The sequence below is a fragment of the Desmodus rotundus genome, chromosome 3 (genome assembly GCF_022682495.2).
Source record: "Desmodus rotundus isolate HL8 chromosome 3, HLdesRot8A.1, whole genome shotgun sequence".
Taxonomy (NCBI): Eukaryota; Metazoa; Chordata; class Mammalia; order Chiroptera; family Phyllostomidae; genus Desmodus; species Desmodus rotundus.
In genome coordinates this window covers 29,605,848-29,629,232 of record NC_071389.1, presented here as the reverse complement: position 1 = coordinate 29,629,232, position 23,385 = coordinate 29,605,848, and the positions used below count along the sequence as shown (strand labels likewise).

Genomic DNA, 23,385 nt, shown 5'->3' with positions numbered 1-23,385 from the left:
AAAAAAGAAAGTTACTTGACAAGAAGGGCACCTTGACTCTTCTTTGAATGCAAGAAAGTCCCATGTGAAAGGTGTTTGCTTTCTAAAGTTTGCTTTCTGAGTGTTTCCTTTGCCTTCTAACAGAAACCTGATCCTCTCAGGGGACGTCTCCTTGTCAGCCCCCTCCCGTGGAGGATGGCTACCCTCTTGTTCTCAGATGAGATGTGAGACAGGTGTGCTCCACACGGTCTTCACTGACAGTTTCATGCCATTCTTACTCTATCTTCCCTAAAACCCACAAACCTTATGTTTTATGCTCTACAACCATAACACTGCCCCCTCTTTACTGAACTTATCTGTAAATTCTGGTTCTTACCAGCCTGCACCTAGAACATGTAAACGTCTGACTTGCTGTCACTTTCTCTAATACTACTCCCGTCATATTTTGGGTGCCTACGCTTGAACAACACAGATGACGGGCAGCATCGCTAGTTGGGGCTAATAAGAGGCTGACCCAAAACCCCCACAAACCCCAAAACCCACGTAGAAAGGGTAAATAGGGCAATTAGGGCATTTGAAAAACTCAAAAATATTCCCGGGAATATAGAAGGCCACGTGCATACATATGCAGGGCTGAGTACGTGCCCAGCCAGGAAAGACCTGAAAAGGCCTTAATAGTAGTGAGACATGCTGACCTTGCAGCTCTGCACAAGCAGCAATTAAAAGCTGTATCACGTAGGCAACTAGGATTTATCCCAGATTTGAAAGGTTGGTTTAACATCTGAAAATCAATTAATGTATATACCACATTGATGGAATAAAGAGAAAAAACAATCAAAACACAGAAAAAGCATTTGACAAAATCTAATACTTTCATGATACAAATACTCAACAAACTAGAAACAGAAGTGAACTTCCCACCCCTGATAGAGGCCATCTACAAAAACACAGCTAACATCATCCTTAATGATCAGAAACAAGACAAGGAGGTCCATTCTCATCACTTCTATTCAATGTATTGGGTATCCTATCCAGGGCAATTAGGCAAGAAATAAAAGGAATGGAAAGGAAGAAGTCAAACTACATTTATTATAGAATACGTGATCCTATATATAGAAAAACGCCAAAGAATCTCCAAAAAACCCCAACAACTTAGAGTTAATAAACAAGTTCAGCAGAGTTGCAAGGTGCAAGATCAACACACAAAAATCAGCTGTGTTTCCATACACCAGCAATGAACAATCTGAACAGGAACCTAAGGAAAATAACTCCTTTTGCAATAGCATCCAGAAGAATAAAATACCTAGGAAATAAATTTAACCACAGAGGTGAATAAAACTACAAACACTGTTGAAATAAATTAAAGCAGACCTAAATAAGTGGAAAGACATTTTGAGTTCATGGATTGGAAGAGTAAATGTTAAGATGGCAATATTATCCAAAGTGATCTATGCATTCAGTGCAATCCCGGTCAAAGGCCCATCAGCCTTGTTTGCAGAAGTGGAAAAGCTTATCCTCAAATTGATATGGAATTGCAAGGGGCCCAAAATAGCCACAACAATATTGAAAAAGAACAAACTTGGAGGGATCACTTATTGATTTCAAAACTCATTACAAATTACAAACAGTGCAGTATTGGCATAAAGATAGACATATAGACCAATAGAATACCATTTAAAGCCCAGAAATCAGTCCATATACCTGTAGTCAATTGATTTTCAACAAGGGTGCCAAGACAATTCAATGGGAAAATAATAGTTTTATTAACAAATGGTGCTGGAAAACCTGGATATCCACATGCAAAGGAGTGAATTCAGACCCCTACCTCATATCACCTCCAAAAGTTAAAATAGATCAATGACCTAAGATCATAAAGTTTCTTAGAAGAAAACATAAATCGTCATAGCCTTGGACTTGGCAATGGATTCTTAGGTATGACATTAAAAGCACAAGCAACAATAGAAAACAGGTAAGTTAAACTTCATCAAAATTAAGCTTTTGTGCTTCAAAGGATATGATCAAGGGCGTGAAAGACAACCCACAAAATAAGGGGAAATATTTATATCTATTTTCTATTGATTTTTAGAGAGAGAGAAACAACTTGTTCCACTCACGTATGCATTCATTAGCTGCCCCTTGTACGTGTCCTGACCAGGAGATTGAACCTGCAACCTTGGTACATCAGGATGACGCTCTAGCCAACTGAGCTACTCAGCCAGGGTCAGAATGAGGGAAAATATTTGCAGATTGTATCTGTGCTAAGGGTCCAGTGTCCAGAATATATAGAGCTCTTAAAAGTCAGCAGTAAAGACAATCCAATTTAAAAATGGGCAAAGGACTTGGATATACCCAAGAATTGAATGCATATGCTTAAAAACTTGTACATGAATGCTCCTAGCCTGAAAGCTTCTTTCATAGTGCTGAAGTGGAAGTAACTCAAAATGTTCAACTGATGAGTAAACAAAAGGTGATACAGCCACAGAATGGAATATTATTTGACCACAAACAAGAATGAAGTACTCATACATGCCACATGACCCTTTGGGACACATGCTAAGTGAAAGTGGTCAGATACAAAAGACTATACCCTGTATGATTCCATTTATATGAAAGGTCTAGAATAAGGAAATTCATAGAGAAATGAGATTAGTAGTTTCCTAGGGCTGGGGGAAACAGGAATTGGGGGTGAAAGCTAATGGGCATGGGATTTCTTTTTGGGTGATGAAAACATTCTAGAATTAGTGGTGATGGTTGGCCAATTAAAGATTTTTATTTTGAGAGAGAGAGGAAGCGAGGGAGAGAGGGAGAGAAACATTGACATGTGATATACTTGGCTGCCATTCTCACGCATAAACTAACCTATAACCCAGGCATGTGTCCTGGCCAGGAATCAAACCAGTGACCTTTCAGTTCACAGACCAGCACTCAGTCCACTGAGCCACACCAGCCAGGGCAAAAGGGTGAATCTTATAGTATGTGAATTATATCTCAATAAAGCTGTTATTAAAAAATATGCCCTGACATAGTCCAGAAATAAAGGCCAGTGTGGTTGGAGAACAGTGAGTGATAGGATGTATTCATTCAAAAACATATATTGTGTGCTTACTCTTTTAGATGTTGATACAGTATTAAATATAATAAAAACCTTTGTCCTTATGAGCTTAAATAGCTAGCATTTTTTTCAAACATTGATTTATTATTCCACTCAGTTATGTATTCATTGGTTGATTCTTGTATGTGCCCTGACCAGGGATCAAACCTGCAACCTTGGTGTATTTGGACAACACTCCAACCAGCTGAGCTACTGGTCAGGGCCTCGCCAGCACTTCTTAAATGTGACATTGTACTTACTGCTGTATGTGTATTACCTCAATACTCCTAATTCCATACCAGTGTTATCCCCACTTCACAGACAGCACTGAAGGTTAAACAACCCACTTAAGGTTCTGCAGTCACAGAGCTAGGATGCCCCCCTGCAGTGTGGCTTCACAGGCTGGGCTTTTAGCCTCCAAGTTGTTTTGCCCAAATTACGTTCCCACTGGACCAGTAGACAAGAGGTGATTGGGCAGGGCCTAATATGCCACAGTAGGGCATTCAGAATTTTTAAGATTTTATTTTTAGAGAGAAGGGAAGGGAGAGAGGGAGAGAAACATTGATGTGGGAGATACATTGATTGGTTACCTCTTGCCTGCCCCCAACAGGGGACCTGGACTGCAACCCAGGCATATGCCCCAACTGGGAATTGAACCAGTGACTTTATAGTGCACAGGCCGGTGCTCAATCCACTGAGCCACACAAGGTGGGGTTGGGCACTCAGAATCTATCCTTTGTGCAAGGGGATGCTATTAAGGGGTTCCAAGCAGGGAATAATATAAGGATTCTTCTGGCTGGTTGGGGAGAACAGGTCACTGGAGTTAAGAAGTCAAACAGGAGACCAGTGAGGGACTCAAGATGGTCGTCCAGGTGAGAAGGTAGTCAGGCTCAGGCTGGTGACATTCTTTCATTTCATCTTTTTATTTCTGTGAGGCTGGTAATGCTGGCCACATTTTACAGACAGGGGGAAAATTTAGGTTATCTGGAAGGTTTAAAGTCCTTAGAGCTGGTGCCATTTCTGTCAAACATCTGATTCAGCTGAATTTCTGAATCCAGGTCTTATATTTGGCTACTGAATGGTACCTCAAATTTATGTATTCTCACCATAAGGTAGAGATACCCTATTTCACAAATGGAGTAGCCAGGGCTTCGAGGGCCAGGACTTGGATCTGTTCGACACCCGCCCCCCTCTTGAGTTTCTGCAGAGCCCACGTGCCCCTGCTCCCCACCCATCTCCGAGACCTTTCTAAGCACATTGGGTTGTGTGACTCTGAGACAAAAAATCTTTTAGTGGCACATTAGATAATTCATGCTTCATGACACTGAATATGGAGTCCTCCAGTCCCCAAACTGTCCGACACCTATGTCTGGTCCCTCAGTCTACCTGGGAAATTTCAAGACCAACTTGAAATCCTTTCTTGTGTAGCAAGCCAAGTGCTTTCTTCTGCGTTCCCATAGAATCTTTTTTTTTTTTTTTTTTTTGGCAGGGGGCAAGTCAAATCATTTTATTGAGGGTCAAAGGGCTGGGAAGATGAGGTCCGGTGTCCTTGGTCCAGCTGGGATTTCCCCAGCTTCACAGCCGCTGAAAACCCCACAGAATCTAACATGCGCTGAGCAGACTGTAACTGACAGAGCACCATCTCCTTTCTGCTTCATAGCTCCTGTTCCCAGGACAGGACCTGGGGCCTAGTGAGCGTCACTGAACAAGACAGAGGCTGGAGTCTTCAACATGTCACTTAACTGCAGGTGTGGATTTGGTCTCCTGGGTAGAGCACAGAACCAGCATTGCGCTGAGCTGCAGAGCGTTCTTAGTTCCAGAGGGTCCAGTCACATCCCAGGCCCTTCCCACATGCCACTCAACAGACTGACTTTCCCCGTTCTTTATTGTTAGACACAATATAAAAACACAAAACACAAAACAGCAGGGATCCTCCTGGACAAGGAAGAAGTTCTAGAAACTTCTAAAGTACAAGACATATTAGTGCCCAGACCAAGGGTGTGGACAGCAGGCCACAGCCAGCAGAGCTGGGCTAAGGCTCCTTGCCTCTCCCCAGAGCCAGGGAAACCCCAGGGAGTCCTCCACCAGCGGCCGTCCACACAGGCAGAATGCCACCCAAGGGAAAGCTCTGTGCCACCAGCCTTCCCCACTGGGAGAGAAGGGCCACACAGGGTAGTTAAAAGTCCCATTCTCCCATCCTTGCTCCCTTCCAGGCTACAGTTGAGGAAAAGGAGTGTCCTGTCACTCTGATGCCCTCCCCATCTGTCCTGGCCCTGATGCCCCAATACTTGGCATTTACCAAAGCCTGTTCCAGATCAGGACCTGAGCCCGAAGTTCACTGGGGAGGGGTTAGATGGTGAAAAGGCTGGCGTGAAACCAAGCATCTTTATTTGCAGTCGTCACTGGGGCCGTTTCTTGCTGCTCATTTGTTTGCTGGCCTGCTCTTCCAGCTGCATGGCCAGGCGCAAGGCCTTGATGGTGTCTGGAAGGAAGGAAGGGGAGGTGGTGCACTCGGGGTTAGTGGGCGTCTCAGAGGCCCTATTCTCCCAGGGCAGAGCTGCCTTCACCTGCAGAGGCCCCATCCTGTCCAACTGCACCCACCTTGCAGGGCTGAGAAATGCTTGGCTTGCTGGGCCAGGGCAGACTCTGCCTTGTTCACAAAGGTCTCCAGGTCGTAGTCTGGCTGTTCAGTCATCTCGGAGAGCTCAAGCCAGCCTGGCCCTTGCTGCAACGGCACAGGGATGACCTTGTCAGTTCAAACAATAACCAAACCAATTTAGCAAATCATTCCCGAGGCCCTGCCGCAATGCAGATGCCTGTGCGAGAAGCCCATTCCTCCAGGCATGGCCCACACCCGGCCTCCTGACTCTCCTGCTGAAGTCCCCAAACTGAATTCGTCCTCTTCCCTACCCCAGACTCCTCCCTGTCTCTTCATTGGTTTATTTTATTGTATTTCCCCCCATTACCATTTAGTCCCCTTATCCCCACCTCCCATCCCTGTCTATTACGTCAAATGAATGCTGTCCTCCATCTTGAAGCCCAAGCCAGAAATCTGAGCAACAACTTAACTCTTTCACCTTTCTTGTCCCCAAATCCTACCAAGCCCACCCTTTAAATGGTTCCCAGATATCTTGCCCTTACTCCAGTCCCATGGTCACTGCCACACTCAGTCTAGGCACCAACATCAATCTTTCTAATGATCCAATAATGGCTCTCAACTCCCCACCGCCTCTCTTGACACTTTCCCCATGTCCCCAAACCAGACTCCACACTGTGGCTACAATGATGTACCCAAGCTCTGATATGACGACGGTACCACTCCATTTAACTTCCTCCAAAGGCATCCACTGCCCTCAGGAAGAAGTCTGGGCCTCTGGTATGAACCATAAAGCCAATTTTTGCATGTGCCCTTACCAGGAATTGAACCGGTGACCCTTCAGTTTGAGGCCTAGTGAAACTAAATGACTTTCACAAGGAAATTGACTTGTAAATAGAAGAATCAGGATTGAGCAAGTCTTATTTTAGGGTCTACTATCCATACTTCATGGTTTTGGACCTTGGCCTCAGTACAGGAGCTGGCATATAGAAAGTACTAACTCAACCTTCACCGAATAACAAGGTCCCTGCATATAAACCACCCTCTAAAACCCCAATCAGAAGCATGGTGTAGAGAGACTAGCTCCGACTAGAAGGTTAGAGGAAAGCCTACGTGTGCCAGAATAAAGAAGAGGGTGTGGTATTAGCTGCCTAAGAAGAGCAGATGGATGAACAGTTGGAGAACTAAGGAATGCTGGGGTAGAGGGTTGCCTCTTGCCATGCCAACCTGAAGACCTATGGGAGCGAAGCCCAGGTCACATTCAAGAAATGTTGCTGAGCGCAGCTGCAGGCCTGTGCCAGGGTGGTATCTAGTTCCTCCCAGGCCAGGGCCAGCTTCCCACCTGTATAATCTCCTTCAGCTCTTCCACGGCCCTCTCCTCCAGCTCCCTGATCTGTGTCATGGCTTCATTAAAGCTGGACATCTGGGAAGACAGTTCTTCTTCTTCTTCCTTGGAAAACTAAGGGAGCCAAAAGGAGAGATACAACAATATGGCCCAGTTCCCATCTCAGGAGGCCATGGTTCTGTCCTGCTGGCCCCACCCTGCCCCTTACATTGTCTGCAGTCAGGGAGCCATTTGAGCTGGCTTCTGTCTCTTCTATTTCCATCTGAACTGGCTGCTCCCCACTGGGCTCACTGTGGGGGCTCAGCTCCTTGACCCTGGGGAAACAAGAAAGTCTCAGATTCCATAGCAACCTCCTTGGCTATACCAAAAGCGCTGTACCACTTAAGACTGTCAGACTTGGGGCTTCAAGGGGATGGAGTAGCAGCTTTGCCTTTGGCCTAGGAAAAGACCCTCAGGAATGCTGACTCCCTACTGGCGCCTGGAGAGGTTTGGGACAGACCTATCATCATATCCGAACTCCTGAGCCTCAGGTTCACTGAATCACAGAAGAGTAGACAGTAGGTACTTAACCCCAGAGCCTCTTCCCTCTTTTATCTCTGCCATTCATTTCCCTACTCCCATACCCTGTTGCCCACCCACCTGGCCATAGGTACTGGTACCTGTCTGCATATCTTAGTGTGTTTAAAGTATATTCACAGGAGCTTATGCCTGGTGAGATCATGGCAATCTGCAAAAGAGGGAATGGGTGGTTAAAGGTCGGGGACCAAGAGGAAAGGCTGCCAGGAGGAGTCTCTCTGAGCTACTGACACCCACATGGCATTGAAGGAAGAACTCATTTAGCACCCATTCTGTGCAAGGTAACTTGCTCCACGGGCACTGCACCTTAAGGCTCTTTAAAAATTGGTTTCTGCCCTGGCCGGGTAGCTCAGTTGGTTGGAGCATCATCCCGATACACCAAGGTTATGGGTTTGATGCCTAGTCAGGGTGCAGACAAGAAGCAACCAATGAATACATAAGTTAGAAGAAAAACAAACTGGTATCTCTTTCTCTTTATCACTCTCCCCGTTCTTCTCTCTCTCTAAATGTAATTTTTAAAAATATTTTAAAAAATTGATTCCCTGACTTTAAAGGCACATCTTATTAACACCCCCCCTTCTTTATCTCTTTACTGACCCATTCCTCAAACCAAGATCACACCTTAAGGTGCTGTGGCTCCTACTGGAACCCTCAGTTACCCAGGCTGGCTCAGGGATAATGTCTCAGGAAGAAGGGTTTAGAGCTTCGTCAGAAATCCCTATTTTCCCCAGCAGAGAGTGGAGAGGATATTCCCTTGAGTGGAGGTAGGGCAGACTCTAGATAGAAGGGCTTATGGATAAAATAAGGGACAAAAAGCCACTCAAGGCCATAACCCTTTCTTTTCTTTTTTAGATTTTTATTTCTTTATTTTTAGAGAGAGAGGAAGGGAGGGAGAGAGGGCGAGAAACATCAATGTGTGATTGCCTCTCACGTGTCCACTACTGGGGACCCGGCCGGCAACTCAGGCATGTGCCCTGACTGGGAATCGAACTGGTGACCCTTTGGTTTGCAGGCCGGCACTCCATCCACTGAGCCACACCAGCCAGGGCCTTTCTTATTTTCTAGGCTGGGAGCCAAGGAACCCAAGCAGAAGCCACAGAAGCCATGACTTGCCTCTCCTGCTTCCCCAAAGGTCTGCCTTCAGAATTCTGTAGCTTCCTTCCCACCAGATAAGGGAGGAATGACCCCCCCCAAACCCAGAGCAGCACGACATACACTACAGGGAGCACATAGAGGTAGTCAGAAAGGAGGTTGGTACTGGAAGGCAGGGGGTAAAACTCAGTCAAGTTACAGCCCAGAAACCCAGACAACCAAGGGCACCAGGCCTGTGCCTAGGACAGGACTAAAAACTCCCCTACTCACCATACAGGTCCTTGAGTTCTCCCCGATAAAGGAGTCCCGCAGCACCTGTGTCAGCTTGCTCTCGCGGAATGGGGTGTGAGCCTTGTTCTGTCCTAGGGCCCTGATGCACTCCTGTGGGGCAGTAGGTGCAACTGAGGTCCCTTCCTTCCTCTCATGCTGCCCACTTCCTCCCTCCACCAGCCGTCCCCCAGACCAGCCCCCTCTAGCTAGCCACTGCTACCTTCAGAGCCAGAAGACTTTTGTTGATTTCTGCGCCTTCCATGCGGGTCTGCCGGTCAGCACTGGAAGTGTCCGCACCTCGTTCGTTCCCTGCCAGATCCACCAAAGAGAACTTGCCATGCACTCTCCCTTTGGCTCGAAGAAGAATCTGGAAGCAGGCATGGGAGCGGGAAGAGTTGGAGTTGGCAAATGTCTGCCCAGAGGTCCTATGGTAAAGGAGGGCAAAAAAAAGCTATGAGCTCCTGCGGTCACCAGCCACCATGGCACCCGGTCCAAGGTACCCCAGGCTGCAGCAGTGAGTCCCGTTAGAGAGGGACACGGGTCAAAAGTCTAAGAAGTCCTGTATCTTTGTCGCAGATTTCTGTTCTGCCTTCCCTGGGCAGAAGCTCTCTCTGCAGCTCTGGCCCTAGTCAGTTTTCCTGGTGGCTACGGTACTGGATTCTGTGCTAGGGGCTTGGCCAGACCTGAGGGCCCATAAAAACACGGGGAACAACGAGCTGCCTCTGTTACAAGGCTCAAAGGGAAGGAGGGGTTGTCATGAACCATTTGCTAAAACTTGAGGGCCCTGTGGAGGGCAGCTTGCTCCCTGGGCCTCTGAAAGCTGCCCAGCACCCCACTGTACCATGCCCAGAGCCCTGGACGAAGAGCACTTCCCGACCTCTGCACAGGAGCTGTGGCCCCAGCACCTCCAGCCTAGAACAGACCCAGAGCTCCTGTCTCCCATCCCAGAGGGAGGGAACAGTAAAGAAAGAAGTCTGGAGGCATGCCTTTGGACCAAAAGTCCAGGAATAAAGCCTGCCTTGCTTACATTTAAGACATTTCAAGTTGCTGGCCCCTTATTGCAGAGGCCTTCGCGGCCCTCCCCGAGGCAGAGAAGGCAGGCATCTGTGGAACCACAGCAGGCTCAGAGCTCATCTCTGTCACCTGAACTGGGCACTAGGCGGTGGCCCCTTCCCCTCACTAGAATTCTGACCTGCAGGCACTTCCTATGTCGATCATCTTGATGACATCGTCAGCACAGTTCACCAGGTGCTCCTGCAGTCCCAGCACCTGCACCTGCTGCTTCCCGTCCTCCAGGACACGCAGCTTGGCCTTCTTGTTGAGCAGGTCGAACAGCTGTGCCAGGCAGGGGAACAGGCTAAGACCGTCAGGCACCGGGCACCCCACCTGCCTCCTCCCTCTGTCAGGGACTGCCCCAGTGTAGACAAGGACAGGCAGCAGGAAAGGCACACAGAGGCTGAGCTGGGCAGACTAGCAAAGGGCCTGGTTTCTAAACTGGGCTGCCTCAGTGTGACACAACTCTGATACTGTACTAGCTACGGGAGCCTGGAAAGCCCTTAACCACTCACTCTAGGCTTACTTCTCATCTGCAGAATAGTGACAGTAATACTTCCTTGGAGGCCGTTGTGATTAATAAATGAATTGAAACAAGTGTTAGAATAGTGCTTAGCACATGTCACATTAATGATCAACATTAGCTGTTATTACTGCCTAGATCCTGCTCTAAGGGAGTCAACTGCAAAAACAGATGTGTGCGTATTTATTTATTTATTCACACACAGATGGGGACTGGAAATGAGAGAGGAAGGATGAACATGAGTATGAGAACACATATGCGTGACCAAAGGAAAAAGAGAGTTATGAAGGAGGTGGGTGGAGAGAGCACGGGGCACACACAGGGCAAACCTACCGCCTGAGAAGGAGCTCTGAGGAGTGTTCCTGCCATACTTGCTGGGCTTGGTCCCACCACCAGATAACCCCTCCCCCGACCTGTAAGGGCAGAGTGGCCCAAAAGCTCCACAACTCACAGATTGCTGGGCTTCTACCATTTCTAGCCAACTTCAAAGTTTTAAGAGTTCAGGGGCCCCAACAGAATAAACAGGGTCTCCTTGGCAGCTACCTTCCCATTATAGATCTCAAAGAATGTCACATAGACTTCCAGGCCCAGGTTCCGGTAACGGGGCTGATTCTTCATGAGGAAGACGTCATGGGCTACGGGAGAGATCATGGATTAAGTTAGCAACCTGCTTTCTGTGCCCAACCCCACTGCAGCAGAACACGCTACTTACAGGCCATCGCGTAGATCCCTTTGGATGCATTCTGGGCTTTCCCATAGAGGTTTCCACCCATAGTCTGCAAAGGAAAGGGGCAGAAGACCTTGGTAAACGGCCCTTGGCCTAGGCTAGAGCACTACTGGCTCCACCACCACCGCAGGCCACACCAGAGCCAGGAGGCTGGACCTGCTAAGGCCTCTCTCTGCACCTGGCGCAGCAAGCCTATCTGGTGATGAGGCCTCTGCATGGAGGGGATTTTCTACAAGCAACTCAGTTTTCTTTTTCAGAAACCCCCTGTTGCCCCATGGGCAAACTCATGCCCAGCCATGCCTAAATACTCACATGTGTTTTGCCACTTCCTGTCTGACCATATGCAAAACAGGTTGCCTTTCCACCTTGGAAGATTGTGTGTACCAGTGGCCTTGCTGTGAACCTAGGAGAAAGGATAGGGAAGAATGTACGTCTCTGACCAAAATGTGCACCCTGGAATATGGTCCTGCTGCCCTCCCACCGAAGAATTCCTGGGTCCTCGATTCCTCCTTCCAAGCACTAGTAATCCTGTCCTGCAAAATGGTCCCAACCTGACCCCAGCACCACTTACAATCTGAAATTCTCCTAGCTGACTGAAGCGGGGCTGGCCTGACTTGTCAAGAGCAAGCTGACGGCCCACACTCTGAGCCACCAGCCCCTCCGCTGACTTTGGAGACATAAGATGAAAGCCTGAACTTAGCAGCTGACTTCCAGCATGAGACATGCTACAGGGATCAGAGGGAGCCCTCTAAATATTTAGGAGTCTATAAACTATTGCAGGCTTTGTGGGCCACATAGGTCTGTCGCATTGTTTTAAAACAATCCTTTAAAGACATAGAAACCACTCTTAGTTTGAGAGTCCTGTAAAAAGGAACTGAGCCAAGCATAGCCCAGAAGCTTGTCGGCTTCTGGTTTAGAGCAGTGTTATCTAGTAGAACTTCCTGTGATGATGGAAATATTCCGTATCGGTGCTGTCCAATAGTAGCCACTTCCACATGTGGCTGTCAAAAACTTGAAATGTGGCTTGTGTGACTGAAGAAATGAATTTTTCATTTTATTTAACTTTTAGTAAACAGCCACGTGAGGCTAGTGGATGCTATATTAGACAGAGCAGTCCTAGAGTTTGCTGAATGGGTAATGGGGTGGCTGCATAAGACACCAGAAGCACCCCTGAAGCCTGCCCAGACCAGCCTCAGAGAATGCAATGGGTAACCTCACTTCCGAGCCATTTGAGGACGGGCTGCTAACGTTGCAAAATGGCATACGGCAGCCCAGGAACCAGACCCAGACCCAACTCCATGTGATAGCTGATCCAAGGAAAGCACGAGAGGAGGCCAGGAAGGGCTTTAGAGCTCAGCATGCCTGTGAGCAGTGTTACCACAATGTCTTGCATGGAGAAGACCAAAGGGGATGACAGGGGGTGGGGGAAAGAGCCAAGGGACTCACCTATAGACGACTTCATTTGAAGCTGTTTCATCAAACGCAAAGTCAAAGCAGAATGCCTGGTTCTCCAGATACTTCGTTAAGTCCACTTTTAACTTGGGCTCATGTACAAAGAGCAGACACTTGCTAGGAACAGAAATCACGTCTATTTCTTTCTTGGCCAATTCTGCAGAAGGAGAGTATTTTCAGGGGATGCTTCCTGGACATGGGAACCCTCAGTCACTCTAAAGCCTCTTTCTGACTGAATGAAGTTTACCTTGTTTATTCAGCGGGCGTTTCCTAACACAAACACATATCCTGTGCTCTTCAATCTTCAAGAGGATGAGAGGAGACAACCAACCAATAAAAGGTTAGGGCAGTATTAAAGAAAGCTCCAGAGCCCCTCCCCTTCTATTTCCGGGTCTGGCCCAGTTGGGAGCCAAGATCTAATACTAGGACCCTGCCTCCCGCATTAGTTACTCAAGAGCACAAGAGGGTATCTCTGAATTTTCTTCCCAGTCTTCTCACTCTGCTGTCCACAGGTTTCAACACACTTTCATGATTATTAGTAGGAATTTGGCCAACCTGTGAAAGTGGGCAGGGTGGGAGTCGAGGGCAGTTTATAAAGATCACACTCTCACACTGGCTGGTGTGGCTCAGTGGACTGAGCACCAGCCTGTGAACCGTAAGTTTGCTGGTTCAATTCCCAGTCAGCACACATGCCTGGGACGCCAGCCCGGCCCCCAGCTGGGGATGTGTGAGAGGTAACTGATGGATGTTTCTCTCTCTCTTCCTTCCCCTCTCTCTAAAAACCAATACACAAAGCATTTGCAAAGAAAAAAAAAGAAAAAAATCAGACTCTCCCATCCAGGCCTCACTAACTCCAGGGGGAGTGAAGATTTCTCAATGCTCTCATGCCTCTTTAAATTTTTAATTTATTGATTTTAGAGAAGAGAGGAGAGAGAAAAACACTCACTGGTTGATTCTTGTGTGTGCCCTGACCAGGGATTAAACCCGCAACCTTGGCGTAGAGGGACAATGCTCTAACCAACTGAGCTGCCCAGCCAGCGCTCACAGCTTGCTTGCTTGCTTATTTATTTATTTGTTTGTTTATTTATTTATTTATAGAGTACATTTATTAAAGCTGGGGACATGAAACAAGAAAGGGCTCAGGATAGAAGCAGCCACAAGGCAGCCCAGAGAGGGCTGCTTTGACTCCCTGAGAAGTCAGAGAAAAGGAGGCTTTGGAGACGGGTTCAGAGGTTAGCTCAGCACAAGATGCTGCCGCCCATTGGTCCCCTACTTGCAAGTCTCATGGGGTCCCCCAGAATGTAGGAGATGTACACCTGGGAGAAAAAAGGTGTGGGCATGCTCTCAGGAGGGAGCGCACAGTGGCTCACTCCTTTAAAGAGAAGTTTCCTGTCTTTTAATGGGATTTACTCACAGGATCAGTCATAGTAAGTGGATGGCAATCCAAAGTAGCCCGAAATTCTTTAATCATCCGGGCAAATTCCCAGTTTGGAAAGCTGTTGTCATACTCCTGTTTGAGACAATAGCAAAAAGGAACTGACTGCTAAGATGTAAGTACTGTCAAACCTTAGTGTGAAGCAGAAGCACCCCCTCTTCATGTGCACTTGGCCCACCCGACTGGACAAAAGCCCCACACGATCTCACTTCCTCCCACCCCAGCTCTAGACTGAGAGCCCAGTGGGGCCTAGGCATGCACCAAACCACTCTGGGAACTGGGGCGAGGGCCACTGTCCCACATCATAGGAGATTAGGCTAGGATTCCCCAGAGCCATTAACCCAGCTAAAGGAACCGCTGCAAGCCAGAATTGCACCGCAGCACGTCCGCCACCTACACACAACGAGGGAGTTGGGGGAAAGCAGGCACCTGTGCCCAGCAGCCCCGCGGTCCAGTGCACTACGCGCTGGGTGTGCCCACCAGACAATCCGCATAGACAGTCCTCATCGGAAGGCCCTCAGAAAAAGATCTGATTTACTTGTTCTCTGAATCCTGATGAGACACCAGTTAAACTTCCTGGATATCAGAACTGGAGCCTCAGTAATGCCGGGGCCCAACTGTACCTGTGTTGCTGTTAATGTTGCAGTTAAGGATACCTGCGAACCCCTGGCCCTAGCTTCCCAGGAAAGGTACCTGAGCTCGCTTCATTCTCATTTCAGAGTTCTGGGCCCTCTTCTCTTCTCGTTTGTTCTTCATTTTTTCCATTTCCTTCACAATACACGATTTCCTCCGAACTAGGGGGGAAAGGCTCATGTTTTTACTTGTTGAGGCCGGCCAGCCTCTCTTCTCTGGCTGCTGTGCTGAGTCCTGGGCCTTTCCCAGGACGAGGCCTTCTCTAGACCCTTGCACTTAAGTCACCAAATGCAAGGAGAGGAAGCAGCTGTGACTCTTGGGATGGCCAGAGCCATGAAGTAAAGATTTGCTAATGTGAGTACCCCAGGTCTAACCCAAGCTCTCTCCAAACCTCTTTGGCATTTTCTCAACAACCAGAAAAGGTATGACCATTTCTGCTTGCTCTCACCAGTTATTCTGGGCTGTTCTTCAGGTGTCAGCACCTCAATTATGTCAGGAGGTTCCTGCCAGCTTAAGGGGACAGGATCACCTCTTGTGAAAAGTTATTTCCATGGCCACAAGGAAACACCTCCCCCTGCCCCCAGTGACAAATGTAGTTTGAACTCAGGTGCCAAGGCAGGCCAGGTTTGAGACAGGATGTAACTCTTGTCCTGCACTAGGAACAGGGCAGCAGACAGCTCTGCGCGTCTACCTGAGTTCACAGGGTTTGCAGAAGAGCTGCCTTGGATGGAATGGACTTGCTCTTCCACCTCCTTGCTGACCATCGGAAATGGTATTTCAGCCACTGCAGGGCAGGCATTCCTAGGAGGGCCAGCTGTGAGGGAACAAGAGTCACTGGAGAAGGAGGCAGGCTACACAGCTGTACGCAACGTTCCCTAGCGGGCCATGGGCCAGAAGGGCTCCTGGCTGCCAGCTCAGCAAGGGCTCAGGCTCCTACAGTGTGAGCAGAGCTTGGGCTTTCCCCTTCGCCTCATCCCACACCCTGCACCACACCAGTATCTTTTCAGAGGCTGGCTCCTGGGAAAGATTTTAAAAGAGTGTTTGAGTACCTCTGTATGGGCTTCACCATGAAAGGAAAAGCCTTTAAAAGCTTGAATTACTTAGGCTTGACCCAAGCATGGCTTCTTAGGCCAGGCCTTTCTGACTTCTCACAAGCCTTGGAACCCAGGTGGTTAACAGGAGCAAAGACTGAAAAGCCAGCAATAATGGAAACCTGGGCAACAACTATATTAATTCAACCCCGAAAGATACAACCCATGACGACTCATTAGTTCCCATACTTGGACGCGATCCTTTTGTTTACTTCATTTTGTAAGAGCTGAATTTGACTTACAGGGTCCAGCACAAATAACACCCCTTTTTTATTACAAAACCATAAGCATGTAATTCTGTATCATAACAATATCACACTCAAGCACACCACATGACATTTCAGGTGAAATGTTCAAGTTAAAACTATAAACTATTTCGCCCACATTATTGCCCTACCAACCATACTCAAGCAGGCCTCACTTCTGCCGGCCCGTAAGTAAGATGTAATGATTGTGGGCCTTACAAAATCTGCATCTACCTTATGTCTCATAAAAGTTGACAATTAAAGCTATTTTTTAAATTCCATATATATAAAGTTCAAAATGAGAAAAAACTAATTTATGCTACCAGAAGTCAAGATTATAGATTCCGTTGGGGGCTTAGCAACAGGAAGGGTGCCTCAGGGGGCTTTTGGGTGCTGGTAATGCTGTTAGATCTGGGTATTAGTTATATGACTGTGTTCGAGAACTAGATACTCAATGATATGTTCACTTTTCTATATACACTATATGCTATGTTTCAGTGGAGTTAAAAAGAGAGATTTTCCAGGTAAGGGAGCTGTGGGGCAGGGGCAGAACAGGTGCTATGTCCGGGGAGTGCAGGAGTCTTAGGGTATTCCGGAACAGGTCCAGGGTGATGTGTGAGGAGCCGCCCCGGGGCCTCAAACAGGGAGAACAGATTCGTTACTCACTGGGAACTGAAAAGTGCTTGCGGGGGTTTGCGGGTGCTGGCAGCTCCACCTCCATATTATTCTCCTGAGTGGTGATGCGACCCTCTGAGAGAGTGGACATGCGAGTGGAGCGGCTTCGGAGACCTGAGGAAGCAGGGGGCAATCAGTGCGGTCCGGTCAGGAGGGCTGATGGGGGCACCCCTCCAAGATTCTATGAGGGGTGAGATGGGTCCAGACCACCAGGAAAGGAAAAATTAGTCTAAGTACTAGTGACCCCAAAACTAATTTGTTCACATTCTGCAGATCCCAGGGCTCCTGAGGGCAAGGAGATCTTCCACAAGAGCATCTGTCTTGAGTAAATGGAGGGACCTACAGCCAATATGAAGTCATTTCTAGAGAGACAGACCTAATCCCACACCTACTATTCTACAGCAATCCTCCCATACCTCAGAACAACACTATGAGGTAAACACCAGTATTTCTATGTGAGGGAAGGGAACGTTAAAGCTCAGAGAAATTAAGCAACAGGCCCAGTGTCACACGATTTTAAGTGTCAGCGCCAGGATATGAACCCAGGACTGTGACTGCAAAGGCTGGGCTTTTACCACTGCTCCAGGAGGCTTTACAGAGCCAACCTGGGCCACATCATCCGAAACCCACGGAATCAGCTGCCTTGATTTTCTAGAATCTTCCAAGTATGCTTAACTGAGGGAAACAAATGAGTTATATTTGAATTCTTACCAACTTCTAACCATCAATATAGTTTCCCTCTGTAAGAGAGAAACCATTCACCGATAAAATAAAGGAAGTCATAAACTTGGAAATAGAACACAAGGTGTCATACAGGAAAAGTCCGACTGTACTGAATTCCCGAGTCTCCTAATTTTAGGCTGACCTGATTTTAGACTCTATATAACCCATGTCTTTCACAAAGAGCATGAATTATTACAGCTTTCCCTTGTCCCAAAAGATTTGTAATCTTGCGTTTCATCTCTACTGTCCAATAGTATGCACCTTTATAAAGATTTTTTTCCGTTACAAGGGGCTGTGTGGCAATATCACTTGGGGCTGTGCACGTGGAGTGAGACCGCTGCCACTCCCATCTCTCCCGCAGGACGGCAAGACAGGGCCAGCGCTGTGTCGCTCATGCCTGGTCCAAGCTCGCAACTGCGCCACCTTTCACCCTAGACCCCCTGGAACCTGAAGCTGCAGCCCAGTGGTTATCTTGGCCCCTGAAGTAACTAGATCACTAGCAGGGTAACTAGCAGGGCAGTGATATTCTCTGGACTGGGGTAGGCCGTGCAGGTATAGTTGGCCCTGAAAAATAAGCTGGATTTCTTGGGTAGTTTGTGCCTATAGCCACCCACTGTGGTCACAGATGATTATAGTCGAAGTAGGTTTATGCCGACGTCTGCAGAGAAAGCACAACCTTCTCCTAGACTCTGAGGCATTGCTGGAATCCCACCCGCACTACCCCACCCTCAGATATCCATAGCACCACTGACTACACTTCTAAAGAGCCCAGAACCAGCTTTTCTCACAGCTTGCTCACCACCTCACCCTGGAGGAAAGAAAACAAGCCTGCCAATGGCTGATGACTGCTCTGGATTCTACAGCAAAGACTTCTAGGCCAGTCAGCAAATTTCCAAATGCACCAGTTCCCCAAGAGGTTGACCTAAGAGCTATAGGTTGAATGGCTGGATTCATTTTTTTAAAAAACTGCTTTGAGGCATGATTGACATACAAAAGCTGTAGATATTTAATGTATACAACTTAATGGGTTTGGAGATAAGTATGCATCCATGAAACCATCACCACAATCAATGCCATAAACACACCCACCACCTCCAAAAGTTTCCTACCGCTCCCTCTGTTTTGGTTATTTTTTCCTTTTGTGATAAGAACACTAACACAAGGTCTACAGGAAATTTTTAAGTAGACAAATACAACAGTGTTCATCATAGGCCCTATGTTATACATTAGGTCTCGAGGACTTATTTATCTTGCATAACTGAAACTTGTACCCTTTGACCAATACCTCCCCATTTCCTCCTCCTTGTAGATTGGATTCTTCCTCACTGAGGACAAGCCTGGAAGATACGGCAGGACTCAGCTTACATAGAAGCTCACTAAACTGGAGCAATGGGTCTACTTCACAGCTGCCTGAGCCCTAGGAAAACCGTTCCGGGCACAAGCCCATGACAATAAGCCAGTAGTAATCCACTTACCTTCCTTTGGAGCAGGAATTTTGGAGTTGACTGATCTGCGTTTTTGTCTCTGAAAAATAAAACACACCACCACAATATATGGCTCTTATCAATTCTCAAGAGCCCATGTGCTGTGCTGAAGTCCTAGGCAGCCCCTGAAAACAACCCAGCAAACAGCCAACAAGCCAAGTGAATCCTCTGGAGAACTGGCTGCAGCCAGATCAGGCACCTACCGTTACATTCACCTGTAGGGGCAGATTATCCTTCGGGTGTAAGGGAAGGAGCTGTAAGAGTTCTGGGTTTATTGCAGCCACATCATCAAAATCAATCTGCAAGGAGCAAATAAAACTTTCAATGAAACAACATTGCTTGTTCAAACCAATTGCATCTCTGCAACCAAGGCTACCTCTAGATTCAGACTTTACCAACCTTAAATTCCACCAAGTACTAATAGTTATAAACAAATATTTATTTCTCAGCCATGGTTTACCATCTAGAGGGATATTGTTTTCTGATTTCCAAGCTAATGGTAGATGGCAGTGATGAGAACGAGGTGACGAGGAAAGCAGGCAAGCAGGCGGGCCTCGGTAGATCTAGGCTACCTGGCTCCTCTAGTGTTATGCTGGGCAGTGGGGTCCTGCTGGGCACAGTGACCAAACACCTCTTGCTGGCTGACACGGAGGAGGAAACAAGTTCTAACTGTCCCAGTGATGGTAAAATGGACGGCTCTCCAGGATGTTGTGGGTGGGGACAAGTTTCTAAGAGCTGCTACCTAACCCTAAGTCTACCTACATTTTTTAATGGGCCCTGAAACTTCTGCAGTCACAGTGTCCTGCTCATGCCTGCCATGAGGTCACAATTCTGGGTTGACATCACCAGAGTCCTGAAGCTCTCTAGGAACCCCTCAAACTTCTTCAGCATACTTCACAGCAAGTGCAAACCCCAGGGTGAGAGTTTTACCTCCTACTTATCAATGGGCTCATTCAAAAATTTATTCTGCATAAGGAAGGAGAAGGAAGAAGGTATTCAAAGATCCATTAAGACACACATATCATCACCCTTGCCTTCGGTGAGCTCACATCCTAAAGGGGGGAGAGAAGTCATATGTACTAAGAGCTAGGAACCAAAGCAGCATGGGATAACATGGAAGAACTAGGTCAGTAACTATGTTTCTGTCCACTTTTCTTGGACAGCTACAGACCCCTGCTATACATCCCTCCCCCATTTCCAATCCCAAAACTACAGAGAGCATAAACATAGGAGACCAGCATCCTAATCCTAGTGCTGACATTAACTGATATGTACCTTGATGAATGAGGTTGAACATCCCAGAAGGAAGGAGTAAGAGAGTGTGAAGGCAGCAAGGCACTAAGCATGGTCACAGAGTGGGGAGCTGCCCCATTTGCCCCGGCACAGGATACTTTGTGTGATACAGAGAAAAAGCTTGATCAGACCAAATCTTGAAAAGGCTTTGAATGCCTCACAATAAGTTTGGCCTTTATTCCACAGGCAATATTTGAGCGGGAGGGACACCCAACAAGGGCTGTATTTCTACACAACAACAAAACAAAAACAAATCATAAGGAACTCATAGCTGGTTGAAAGAAATTTTAGGAACTTCTTGATTCAAGGGAAGATAATATAAAATATTCGGTCCTTTTATTTCTCAAATATACCATCTAAATATCTGCACACCTACCACAAGGCACCACACTGAGCAAGCCCTTTAGACGTGTCATCTCACTAAGCTCCATGAAAGAGGGTCCAGGTTTGTCTTACTCACCTCTCTATCCCCAGCACCAAACACACTCAACTGGCGTTTCTGATGGGTTGTTTTTGTATTTTCTCTTGCCTGGCATTTTGGAAATGGCACAAAAGGATTTGTTGAATGAGTCCTCACAACAACCCTATGAGGTAGATATTATGATCCTCATTTTACAAATAAGAAAACTGAATTTCTAAGAGCGGCAGAAACATGCCTGAGGACACATAAAGTAGCAGCAGAGACAGGCTAGAATCCAGGTTTTCATATCCTAGCCTGGTGACCGCTTCACCACATCTCAATGCCTCTAAATATAAACGTCTTAGTCATAGCTCTCCTCTCCTCAAAGCCCTTCCAAGGCACCCCACTGCCTACAGAATGAAATCGCAATCATCTTACGTGCCAGAGATGAAGACCCAGCACCCTGAGCCTTCTACTGCCTGAAGCCAGCTTCTTCACTTATCCCAGGAGGGCCCTCTGCTGAACCCGCCTGCCCGCTCCCGCAAGGCCAGCTCATCCTCGGGGAGTTCCACCTCTGAGCCGTTCTGGCACTATTCACCTGTGCCATTTATCACATGTTGCCTTCTGTTATTTGGTGTTTCAGAAACATATTTTTCTCTTCTCAACTAGATTATCAATTTTGCTCCCCAAACAATTATCATAGGCATTCCGAAGCTAGCTTGGCTGAGCAAGGTTTTAGGATGCTGTGCAGTTTGCTTTCTAAAAACGCACCAGAAACTGTCGATTGCTTCAATTTAGAATAGGCTTTACTACATAAAATGCCAATGCATCCAAAGAGGACCATGTTTGACATCAGGGAGGACAACACAGCCTGAAAAACGAGGCTCTCGGCGGCAGTATCATAGCCCATGAGGTTTATCTGCGGCGTGATTATGGCTAATTGAAAAAGAAAAACAACAACAACAAGGCTTTCACAAGTTCCATTTCCACACAGATCTTTTAGGTAGAACCTACCTCTTTGCCCTTTGTGGCACCTCCTTCTGTCCATTCCACGGAAACACAGGCTTTCTCCAAGTCCACAGTCCTTATATTGGCGCTGTGAATTAAGCCTACAGTATGAAAAGGCCAGAGTTACCCATCTTTTTCACTTTTAGGACCCCACGGAGACTCGCAATGTGAAGCTGACCTGAAGGAAAAGACAGCTCCCTTTCCTTCTTTTAACAGTAGTGCTGGCACTTCACCCTTACAACACCCCGTAGTGAGGGAGGCAGAAAACAAGTGTTAAAACGGAGTTGCAGGGTACAAGGATTGAGCCCCACTCAAAGGAGAGCCGACAGAGTAGGCTGAAGGTATGTGTGGACAGCAGAGTCACTCTAGTCCTTGGTGAACTGCTCCTCCACCCGGCTCCGAGGCTCCACACGGCTCCTGTTTCCCTCCCTCACTCCTGACGGTTCTCTCAATGACACGGGTATTAGACCTGCCAGAGCTGCCGTAGCTGCTCGACGGCGGGGGGGGGGGGGGGGGGGGGGGGGCGGAATGAAGAGAGGGAGGGGGAGGGAGGGAGGGAGGGGAGAGAGAGAGAGAGAGAGAGAGAGAGAGAGAGAGAGAGAGAGAGAGAGAGAGAGAGAGAATTGCAAGCTCCTGAAGAGCAGGGATCTGGTCTGTCTCGTTACCCTGAATCCGAGTGCCTGACAAACTGCTAGTGCACAATATAGGAGTAGAGGGGCCAGGAAGCCGAGGTCCCTACAGGACCAGGGCCGTTCCAAGGGCGAATTTTAGAGGGAAAATTAACCTAGCCATCCTAACTTCCCCTGGAAGTCCTTTGACGCGGAGGAGCCCCGCCTACTCCCAGAGGACGCGAAGGGGACCAACCGCCAGTGCAGAGCCCCCTGGCCCTGCGTAGGGAAGGCCGATCACCAGTGCGGAAACCGGGATCTGCGGGGTGAGGGGAATCCCCAACAGTGTCTCGGGGCCCTGCCGCTTGTGGGGGGAGGGACACGGTAATTTCAGCCGTCTCTCAGCCCACGGGTGCCCCTGGTCTCGGGACCCCACCCCTCACCATTACTGCGTTGGATCTTGATGTCGAGACCGGGGAACAAGCGGTCCTGAAGCGACGACTCCATCGGGCAGTCCGCAGTGCGCCGGAAAAAACACACCAAACGGCAAGAAGGTCCCACTCTGCTAATCCTACGAAGTTTTGACGCCGCGTAAACCGCTCAGTTTAAATCCCGCGCGCCAGCGTCCCTGAACGTCCTCACGCCTCGCTTGCACCAGTCAGCGGCGCCCCGCCAAGCCTTCTGGGATACGTAGTCTCCGGTCGGACTTCCGGCGCCTGGCACCGCCCACCCGTCTGGCCGCACCTCCGAGCGCAGGGGCTGCTGGGGACTTCGCGAGGGTGGGTGTTCTGGGCGTTATAACCCAGTACTTCTGTACTGTCGGGTCCCCCCGACTGGGAGACTTCGGTATGGTGTGTGAGTGAGGATTGTGGGGGTCTACGGACATGGGTTTTAATCCTGACTCCTTCAGTTACTAGATCGGTGAGCATGGACAAGTTTGAAACTTGACTGCGTTTGCTTCTTTGCACAATGCGGGGCACGTTTCCTCCCTTGCAGAGCTACCGCGACGTTTGAAGGTGGGGCTGTGTTTGGCACCGGTTCACTAGATTGGTATTATATCTACCACGTGCTAGGCATGCTAGGTGC

The 23,385-nt window shown here is 48.0% G+C and overlaps 1 protein-coding gene across 1 annotated transcript; it reads right to left on the bottom strand.

Annotated features, from left to right (window-relative positions):
• Nucleotides 1-4,937: 4,937 nt before the first annotated feature.
• Nucleotides 4,938-22,948, bottom strand: KIF2C (kinesin family member 2C). Its single transcript, XM_024571143.3, has 21 exons — nucleotides 22,743-22,948; nucleotides 21,698-21,792; nucleotides 19,194-19,289; nucleotides 18,982-19,030; nucleotides 16,775-16,897; nucleotides 15,464-15,586; nucleotides 14,833-14,933; nucleotides 14,119-14,214; nucleotides 12,952-13,006; nucleotides 12,699-12,861; nucleotides 11,565-11,655; nucleotides 11,238-11,301; nucleotides 11,069-11,160; nucleotides 10,142-10,284; nucleotides 9,170-9,374; nucleotides 8,950-9,060; nucleotides 7,671-7,738; nucleotides 7,220-7,325; nucleotides 7,009-7,125; nucleotides 5,672-5,795; nucleotides 4,938-5,552 (listed from the first exon to the last, which is right to left on the bottom strand). The coding sequence occupies exons 1-21, from the start codon at nucleotides 22,804-22,806 to the stop codon at nucleotides 5,470-5,472; spliced, it is 2,169 nt and encodes a 722-aa protein (XP_024426911.2). The 5' UTR covers nucleotides 22,807-22,948; the 3' UTR covers nucleotides 4,938-5,469.
• Nucleotides 22,949-23,385: the final 437 nt, after the last annotated feature.

Bases quoted from the DNA above. Each gene is read 5' to 3' on its own strand.
- KIF2C (XM_024571143.3), bottom strand. From the start codon at position 22,806: ATGGAGTCGTCGCTTCAGGACCGCTTGTTCCCCGGTCTCGACATCAAG. The intron at 11,161-11,237 runs GTAAGTAGCGTG...TCTCTCCCGTAG, and splicing joins AGGGATCTACGCGATGGCCT to CCCATGACGTCTTCCTCATG. The intron at 7,739-8,949 runs GTGAGTAGGGGA...CCTCTTTTGCAG, and splicing joins AGAACTCAAGGACCTGTATG to ATTGCCATGATCTCACCAGG.